At 57.5% G+C, this 9,782-nt stretch overlaps 1 protein-coding gene and 1 long non-coding RNA gene across 2 annotated transcripts in view; both read right to left on the reverse strand.

Moving 5' to 3' along the window:
* The window catches only part of MSANTD2 (Myb/SANT DNA binding domain containing 2), a 21,027-nt gene that overhangs the window by 5,624 nt on the left and 5,621 nt on the right, over positions 1-9,782 (reverse strand). Inside the window, exons 2-3 of the mRNA XM_014588644.2 lie at positions 7,022-7,277; positions 5,353-5,413 (exon numbers count right to left, since the gene is read on the reverse strand). Coding sequence (XP_014444130.1) covers positions 5,353-5,413; positions 7,022-7,277 — 317 coding nt within the window. The remainder of the gene's footprint in view (positions 1-5,352; positions 5,414-7,021; positions 7,278-9,782) is intronic.
* LOC106735105 (uncharacterized) lies at positions 7,380-9,775 on the reverse strand. Its single transcript, XR_001370526.1, has 2 exons — positions 8,513-9,775; positions 7,380-8,471 (listed from the first exon to the last, which is right to left on the reverse strand). It is a non-coding gene; the product is annotated as an uncharacterized LOC106735105 (long non-coding RNA).

Consider the following 9,782-nt stretch of genomic DNA (forward strand, 5'->3'; position numbering starts at 1 on the left):
CCGTGCCCGGCACCCCAGTCACTCCTGTGCCCCCTGTGACTCCCGTGAATCCCTGTGACTCCTGTGACTCCCTGTGACTCCTGTGACCCGTGACCCCTGTGACTCCTGTGACTCCCGTGACCCCTTGACTCCTGTGACCCCTGTGACTCCTGTGACTCCCTGTGACCCCTGTGACCCTCTCTGACTCTGATGGTGAGGTGCCATCTCTCTTCTGCCTAGTAGGATGGCCCTTAGAGCTTACGTGGCTAGTGGGAGCGAAGTATTAAAATCTCAATTACAGTTCATTTAAAATAGACTAAACAGTCACACGGCTGGCGTCCCCTGCAGTGGACAGTGCCAGGCTAGACAACCACAGCGTTCGAGTAGAGCGGTCTCTGGAAGTTTGTAGGGACAAAGGACAGACCACTCTCCATTACTTCTATCATCTCACTGTATTAACATTGATATTTATTATAAATAACATTGTGTATTCATCCACAAGACCTAGGATTCCAGAAATCCAGCGACAGGGACCAAGTGGCTATGCCGATACCTGCAAGGGCTTCCAGACCTCACTCCGGACAGCAGGCGTGCAGGATGCTGCACTCGGACAGAGCCCAGCGTCCCAAAAGCACCAGTAGCACACTCTCCACCTGGGAGTGCCAGAGGCGTGGGACCGTGGCCACACACGCCTGCTGCAGCATGAGGCCCGAGGACAGGGTGCAAGGCCAAGTGGCACCGGTGCCACCCAAAGTCGCTGTGATTCCCGGATTTACAACTGCCAGGTCAGCCTGTATTTAAGGGCTGAGAGTTCAGATGGAAAAGGGCCACATGAGGCTGAGGTTCTAAGAGAGGAAGATTTGAGACACTAGAAAATTCTATGCAGGGACCAGCAGTTGGGGTAATGGCTATGTCGCTGGACTCCCATATAGCTGACTGTGGTTCGAGTCCTGGACCTGGTGGCTTAAACTCACGCCGGGCGCATGTATGTGCGTGCCCAAGATCCCGAGAGGAGAATGGAGGAGAAGGGACTGTGGCGTGCCCATCCCCCCTGGGGGGTGATTTCTCACCTACTGTCTGTCTGTCTGTCTGTCTGTCTGTCTGTGTCTTTCTGGTGAGCATATGCACCCTATAGCAAAAACCTCTCAAAAAATAAAAAAGAAAGAAAGAGAGAGAGAGAGAGAAGATCTGCAGGGAAGCAATGGCATCGAAGAGGTTGCAGGCCGACTTGTGCACAGCAGAGCAGCACAAGGCCCCGGGCCTCACGGGGCACTCATGGGGCTCAGGCAGCTCATCACACGAACGTCTCATGCAGCCGCACGCACGTGGGAACATGCAAACAAGCAGTTTTTGTCAAGTATGGCAAAAACCGATTTTGGAAGACTGGCTTGTTAAGTATGACTTTGGAAACAAATCTTTACACTTCACATCAGTTACAAGTGGAACCCACGGAAACACCCGGCCGCACACTCACACACTCCGCGCAGGCAGGACAAGGGGCAGCCGTGCGCTCGCTCACACCTTCCTGAGGGGCCAGGGAAGGGGACAGCCCTTGGGGCTCTGCAACCTTCCAGGGGAGGGCTTCTGAGCACTCTGAGGGGCCTCTCCCTGTCCCCCCCGCTCCGTGACTCGCTGCAAGATGACAGAGCTATTTCATTTCACCAGGTGCTTCCTGGAGGCTCAGACTTACCCTAGTGAAGTTTGCCTTAAAAGTTTCTTGGTATCAGGGCTCACCTAGAAGAAGTCACTGCGTTTGGGGGTGGCTCTCAGGGGACACGAGGGACTTAGCCACTTCTGTGATACCGGATGGTGGTGCCCCAAAGGGGCTGACCACAGCTGACACTCTCTCCTGTTGTCTTGCGAAGGTTTTGTTGATCTGGGAGCCTCCGTACGGAGTCGGGAGGCAGAGACTTGTCTGTCTAGCTCAGTGATACCTCCCCATGCATGACAGATACAGGGGGTCTCCGTACGGAGTCGGGAGGCAGAGACTTGTCTGTCTAGCTCAGTGATACCTGCCCATGCGCGACAGATACAGGACACTTCGAACAGCTTGTGGAAAAATGGAATTCAAGTAAGAGTTTGCTGTGATGTAGAAAAACACAGAAACCCTTGAACACTCTCTTCATGACATGCATGTTCCGTGAACCACCACACACAGGTTCAGACCCCCTCAGAGCAGGCTCTTAAACATATGGAAGGAGAGTCTCCACGGATGGGGACGCTGTCACTCCATCACAGGTTGTGGGCACGCGAGCTCAGCGCAAGTCCCACTTGCACATGCAGAAAAGCCCAGTGCCCACAGGGGGCTGGTCGGCACTGCCACTCCCTACGGTGCCAGGCTGCCTGGGAACAGGCCACAGGCCACAGGTCTCTGCAGAGCCTGTTGGTCCCTACACTGCCGGGTGGAGCTGGAAGCCAACCTGGCTGTAGGACTCCAGGCGGTCTTTTTTTTTTTTTTGAGAGGTTTTTGCTATAGGGGGCATGTACTCACCAGAGACAGAGAGACACAGAGAGATAGAAAGCGAGAAATCATCCCCCAGGGGGGATGGTCACGCTGCAATCCCTTCTCCTCCTTTCTCCTCTCAGATCTTGGGCACGCATGCACACGTGTCCGGCGTGAGTTTAAGCCACCGGGTCCGGGATGCAAACTGTGGTCGACTACATGGGAGTCTAGCAACATAGTCATTATGCTAACTGCTAGTCCTGAAGACAGTCTTAAAGTGATGGGCCACAGTGAGAACTGGACCCAGGTACCCCAACAGTCCCCAGAACTGTCTGCTGCCTTTTCTAGTTCCTGACAGTGGAAGCGCTCTGAGGCTGGGGACGCACCCTCTGAAGCCTAAGCTCATCCTGCTCGAGTCATCAAGGCCTCCCCTGCAGGTTCCAAGTGGCCAGGGAAGTCAGGACATAGTGAAAAGGCCACGGCTCCTTGGACAGCAGAGCGGAAGGAGGGGCCTGGGCAGCTTGCGTTAACAGGGACCAGCCCCTCCCTGGCATGTGCCATCAGGCCGCCCGGCAAGACTTGGCCTTGCATCCAAAACGTAGCTCACACCCCTGCTCCTGAGCAGCAGAGTAATCACTGCAAGGAGGGGACAGCTCCTGACCCCTGCACACTCACTCCCACACACAGAACCAGGGACTTCGAATCCAAACAGGCACCAGGGAAAGCGATGAGATTTGCAGGGCAGGGGCTGCGTCTGTGGGGGAGAGCGACAGGCATTGTTGCATGGTAACCTGCCTCTTTGTCTTGTTCCCCACCGGCTCCCAGACATGGAATCAGGTGTGGGACAGGGCACCGGACAGCACTGCGCGTGCACACAGGCTCACAGCAGAAGGCGTGGTGCTCTGCATCCCGCTGACTCCAGCTTTAACACTCTCTCTGGCGGACTGCACAGACTTGACCGGCAGCCGTGCAAACAGCCTCACTGTGACTCGGAGACTGTCACATCCTTCCAGGAAGAGGGAATGCCAGACTCGGGAGACAAGCGGCACGGCCAACAGGCCTGTCCCTGGACGCTGGGACTCTCCCGCGAGCTGCCTTCCTTTCCGATGCGGGACAAAGTCACTGAGGTATGATGCCGGGAGGGGTCTGTGCCCCAGCCTCCCGCTGTCTACCTGCCGGGTACGTGCACGCCCCTGCAGCTCACGCGGGCACCTGCTCCTCCCTCCACGCAGCACAGCTGCTCACTTGCACATGCAGAAAAGCCCAGTGCCCACAGGGGGCTGGTCGGCACTGCCACTCCCTACGGTGCCAGGCTGCCTGGGAACAGGCCACAGGCCACAGGTTGTGGGCACGCGAGCTCAGCGCAAGTCCCACTTGCACATGCAGAAAAGCCCAGTGCCCACAGGGGGCTGGTCGGCACTGCCACTCCCTACGGTGCCAGGCTGCCTGGGAACAGGCCACAGGCCACAGGTCTCTGCAGAGCCTGTTGGTCCCTACACTGCCGGGTGGAGCTGGAAGCCAACCTGGCTGTAGGACTCCAGGCGGTCTTTTTTTTTTTTTTGAGAGGTTTTTGCTATAGGGGGCATGTACTCACCAGAGACAGAGAGACACAGAGAGATAGAAAGCGAGAAATCATCCCCCAGGGGGGATGGTCACGCTGCAATCCCTTCTCCTCCTTTCTCCTCTCAGATCTTGGGCACGCATGCACACGTGTCCGGCGTGAGTTTAAGCCACCGGGTCCGGGATGCAAACTGTGGTCGACTACATGGGAGTCTAGCAACATAGTCATTATGCTAACTGCTAGTCCTGAAGACAGTCTTAAAGTGATGGGCCACAGTGAGAACTGGACCCAGGTACCCCAACAGTCCCCAGAACTGTCTGCTGCCTTTTCTAGTTCCTGACAGTGGAAGCGCTCTGAGGCTGGGGACGCACCCTCTGAAGCCTAAGCTCATCCTGCTCGAGTCATCAAGGCCTCCCCTGCAGGTTCCAAGTGGCCAGGGAAGTCAGGACATAGTGAAAAGGCCACGGCTCCTTGGACAGCAGAGCGGAAGGAGGGGCCTGGGCAGCTTGCGTTAACAGGGACCAGCCCCTCCCTGGCATGTGCCATCAGGCCGCCCGGCAAGACTTGGCCTTGCATCCAAAACGTAGCTCACACCCCTGCTCCTGAGCAGCAGAGTAATCACTGCAAGGAGGGGACAGCTCCTGACCCCTGCACACTCACTCCCACACACAGAACCAGGGACTTCGAATCCAAACAGGCACCAGGGAAAGCGATGAGATTTGCAGGGCAGGGGCTGCGTCTGTGGGGGAGAGCGACAGGCATTGTTGCATGGTAACCTGCCTCTTTGTCTTGTTCCCCACCGGCTCCCAGACATGGAATCAGGTGTGGGACAGGGCACCGGACAGCACTGCGCGTGCACACAGGCTCACAGCAGAAGGCGTGGTGCTCTGCATCCCGCTGACTCCAGCTTTAACACTCTCTCTGGCGGACTGCACAGACTTGACCGGCAGCCGTGCAAACAGCCTCACTGTGACTCGGAGACTGTCACATCCTTCCAGGAAGAGGGAATGCCAGACTCGGGAGACAAGCGGCACGGCCAACAGGCCTGTCCCTGGACGCTGGGACTCTCCCGCGAGCTGCCTTCCTTTCCGATGCGGGACAAAGTCACTGAGGTATGATGCCGGGAGGGGTCTGTGCCCCAGCCTCCCGCTGTCTACCTGCCGGGTACGTGCACGCCCCTGCAGCTCACGCGGGCACCTGCTCCTCCCTCCACGCAGCACAGCTGCTCCTCCTGGTACACAAGGCCCTCGAGTTCTGAATAACTGCCCCGGGAAAGCTGAAGCGAGGATGGCGAGAAGGCACGAAGGGACATGCCCCTGTGGCCAAGACGCAGGCCGCACGCTCTGTGGGAAGTGGAACGTCTACTTACTGAGCTTCTTCAGAAGACTCCTGTTTTATTTTTAATGTTCTCTTTGTGACAGGTATTTCATCTGAAAAGCAAAGATTTTGAAACAAATTACATCCTCCTAAGTGGTGGCAGGCACACAGACAAGCCGCTGTGCTTGCTGCCGGTCCCAAACGTTCAGCGGCAGGGCCCTGACCGTGCCGAACCCTGCCCAGGCTGACCCACGTCACCACCATGGGATGCAATGCGTGCATCTGTGTGCAAAACCAGAACTGAGCTCTGCCGGTGTGACGTCTCCAAGGTCGCTGGTGGGTTCCTGGCTGGAGCTTAAGGCGTAATCTCACGGCTGACATGATTGTAAAAGAACCAGAATGAAAATAATTCTGTCCTACTTAGGTTTATACGTGGGCTTTACAGAGAGATTGTCGGGTGAAGCTCCCTCGGGACCAGCACACCTTCCAAGTCATGGTCCTACAGGTGTGGGTGCTCAGACCTCCAGGGCGAACCCAGCGTGACAGGTGCCAAAGGAGCATGGCTCCCTGCTGCTCCGAAGTGGGAGCCCGTGCTCACAGAGCAGTGCCCTTGTTACTCTCCCAGTGAAAAGTCCCTCTCTCGCCTACTGTCGCTTACACTTGGCTTTTGTTTTTATGAGAGAGGCACAGGGGGGTACCCGGGTCAGCGTCTTGCCACTGCTGCCCTCTGCTCCGACCTCCCATCTAGCCAGGGCCACGGGTGTCACTGCCACATCTGGCCTGCTCAGTGTGCTCCTGTGGCTCCAGCCTTACCTGGGGGCACCCTGTCCCCTGCACCCGCTTGGCTGGGCCTGTCTCAGTTTCTGGCCTACTTCTCTCCTCCCGTAGTTTAAACAGCGTTCGCTCACACAGGTGAGCACTCAGCCCTTCCCAGCAGGTTAGTGTTTCTCTGTCACCAGGAATCTGGGGACAGCCGGGGCCGCGGACGGCCACTCTGCCGCTATATGCAGTCCTTCCTGGGGCCCCTTGGGGCGGCCTGAGGGTTTGCTGGGGAACACACTTACTGCTACGTGAGGCTCATTATTGAACTTGCTACTAACCTATAGGGCCGTCGGGACTTAACCAGTACTTCCCACTTGTGAAAATCGGAATTAGAGTGTTCAACACAAAAGGAACAAGCAAGCCCGCCCGCAGCTGCTCTGGAAGCCCCGCGTCTGGCCCGTGGCAGCCCAGGAGCTCTGACGGTCTCCACCTGCTGCTTGCCTCGCGGTCTGTTCACACTGAAGTTGGGGCAGGGTGGAGGGGGGGGGCTCTTACACGTCAAACAAAACCCTTCAGGACAGAGGGCGGAAAGACAGCGGCACCTATAGTGGCTGAGCCAGGAGCCAGAGCTCGCTGCCACCTGAGACCCAGACGCAGAGCACGTGAGACTCCCAGGGCCCTCCTGTCACGGAGCTTCCTCGGGGAGCTCAGATCTGGTGTGCCTTCTGGCTCACGCTGGTGCCCGCCCGCCCCACGCCAGCACCTGCACCAGCAGGTGGTTTAGGGCTAGTCCAGGGCACCGAGGGGGGCCCTGTACACCTGGCTACACACCTTGTAGGCAGTGGGACAGGCCGGAGGAACGGCATAGTCTGCACACGTAAACACACGTACTGCCTGCAAGCACACGCTCTCATGCAGCGCCCGGACAGCACACGCGCACCGTCTACGGCAGCTCTTACCCGGGTCCTGGTCTGGGGGGCAGCCATGTAGCTCCTGACTGTGGCTTCCCCAGTCCTCCTGTGAGCAGTCCTCCAGAGTGCTGCCGTCTGACTCCAGCTCCTGGTACAAGCCACTACTGTTAATAAGGACAGGCTGGCAGGGCTGGGCATCCCATCCTCCCTGACCAAACACCTGTTCCAACTGTTCAAATGTGTAACTGCTCTTTCTTTTCCCAACACCATGTTCTTTCACCCGACTGTAACACCTGCGGAGGGTCTAAGACACAGAGTCCTTCGTTACTCCTTAAAGCTGTACCTCCTCCCGGAACGGACCACAGACATCAATTACGATTAGACAGACAGACAGACAGACACATTGTTACAGGAAGCTAGATTCAAATTCATTGTTATATTAGACAAAACACTAGTTTAGCATTTACTCAAACATGTTATAATTTAAACAATTATTTTACAATTAATTATCCATTAAACAACAAGAAACATTACAACATTATTGCATGTACCCATACACACATTTTATGCCCCCACCCCCATTCAAAAGGAATAAGGGGGATGAGGAATACCAGCCAGCCACTAGGGTGCACCCCTGCCACAGAACAGAGAGCTGCTACCACACCCAGACCTTGGGGGGTGGGGATGAAGGAAGGGGAGACAGAGAGAGGAGTTTCCCAAAGCAAAGACCTTCCTGACTCCCGAGCAGGGGGACGGGGTGAGGGCAGACTGGACTGGTCAGCTGGTGGACGCCTCACTCGGTCTGCAGCCCTTACCAGCCCACCCTGCCTTTGGGGACACTGCTACAATTCAACACAGAGGGCAAAGCCACGAAGCCAGGCCCCGCCTCCATCAGTGACAGAGAGAGCTCGCGGTGCCCTGCGTGGGCAGCCTGGTCTGTGCTGCCAGCACCAACCGCCAGCTCACCAAACCAACATGAGGGCAGACCCCTTCTGGGAGCGCGAGGGTGGGTTCAGTCCACACCATTATCCGCTGTGGCAGGGCCGCAGACAGGCATGAGTCCACAACCAAGGCCTCTCTGCACCTCGCACGCCCCTCCGGGCTCCTCACGGCCTCCGCTGAAAGCATACTGACACTCAGCCCGGCCTCCCGACTTGCACGGTGCACCTTACACGACTGCACGCGGTATTTCCAGAGCCGCGCCCGGGAGCAGTCTGAGTCCACGTGCGGCTCACCCACACTCGGTCTGCCGCCCTCTGCTCCTGCCATCGCCCCTCACTGGCTGGGACTCATGCTGACGATGCTCCTGAGACCTAAGCCCCCTCTCTTCTGGTGGGTCCCAAACCCTTAGTCACTCAACTGTGCATAACTAGTTCATCTCAGACTAGTCCACAGACATTGCCCAGACCAGAACTTTCTCCGAGACGTGAGGTGACTTCCGTAAGCCACGGTATTGCCTATCCTTGCCAAATTACAGCTTGTGGCAGTCTTCGCGACCCTCCGTGTGGCTGGGCCACAACTGAGGGGTTCCTGGTCCACCTCCGTGTGGCCGTTCCACAACTGAGGGGTTCCTGGTCCACCTCCGTGTGGCCGTTCCACAACTGAGGGGTTCCTGGTCCACCCTGCGTAAGAATATCCCTTGAGGCCAGAAATCCAGATGGGCAAAATCAGTCACTGAAGCATGGCCCAGTAACCTCCTCCGACCCGGGCCAGGCAGAACCAGGTCCGCCCTGAGCCAGCCGCCTGCTCCCCACAAGCGTTTGATCTCGCCCTCTGGAGATCCCTTCTGGGGCCTCAAACGACGGCTCAGAGAACTCCAGCTCCCAACAATACAAGCTTTTTAAAGTGTTTCTTCTCTCTCTCTGTGAAGGGTAGTCACGACCATGTAAGACGGCACTTTCTGGAATGAGCCAGAGCTGTGACCCTGGCGTGTGAATCCCGGGAAGCCTTCGGGGAGGAGCTGACGCCTGGCAGAGCTCAACTGCCCTTCGTGACCCTCCCCCCCAGCGTCCTCCACCCTCCTGGCAGGGACCGGGATTGGAATGGCAAACATCCCCTGACAATTTATTTTTATCTCGCAACGTCTAGCTTCTGCCTCCAAGAACACCCAACCACGGTCCCACTCCTGCGAGGGCTGTAAATGGAGAGACCCAAGCACATCCCTTCCCCTTCCAGGACCACTTGCAGGGCCGCCGCCTCTCCTGGCTCTGCCCAGCACTGAGCACTCGGCATGCGGCCCAGTCCATCCCCACGGCCCTGGAGAAAGGGGCTGGGCTCGCTGGGCAGTGACACAGTGACAGAGCCACTGCTTCCTGACAAGACACGTGGAGGGAGACCACGGAAAGACTCTCCTCCCTTGGAATCTTCCAACCTGAGCCCACGGACTCGTGTGGCTTATGGAACCGAGCGAAGGACGTGGCCATCTCTAACGTCACGGGTGTGGAGGAACAGTCGGGTGGATGTACACGGTGTCAGAAAAGCCCGTGCCTGCCGGTGCTCGCGCACGGACAGTACGGCACACTGGAGCGCGAGCCCCATCAGGTGCCTGCCGGGAAGGCATGTGCAACTTGTAGACCCACAGCGGTCCGACAGAGACCATCTTGAAAGGGGTTCCAAGTCGACCTAGCTCTCTCAAGACATGAACGGGCGCGAGGCAACTCTGGGTCTGTCGAGACCACACATCAAGGAGGCTGCATGGGGAGGACTTGTCACCCACGGGCCGAGGGAGTAACCCACGTCAGTGGCTCCACCAGGCCTCGGCTGGTGGACAGGCCAGGGAAGGCCTTCCGGTGTGTCTCAGCCATTCCTG

The sequence above is a fragment of the Tupaia chinensis genome, unplaced genomic scaffold, assembly GCF_000334495.1.
Source record: "Tupaia chinensis unplaced genomic scaffold, TupChi_1.0 Scaffold000037_4, whole genome shotgun sequence".
In the NCBI taxonomy this organism is placed as follows: Eukaryota; Metazoa; Chordata; class Mammalia; order Scandentia; family Tupaiidae; genus Tupaia; species Tupaia belangeri.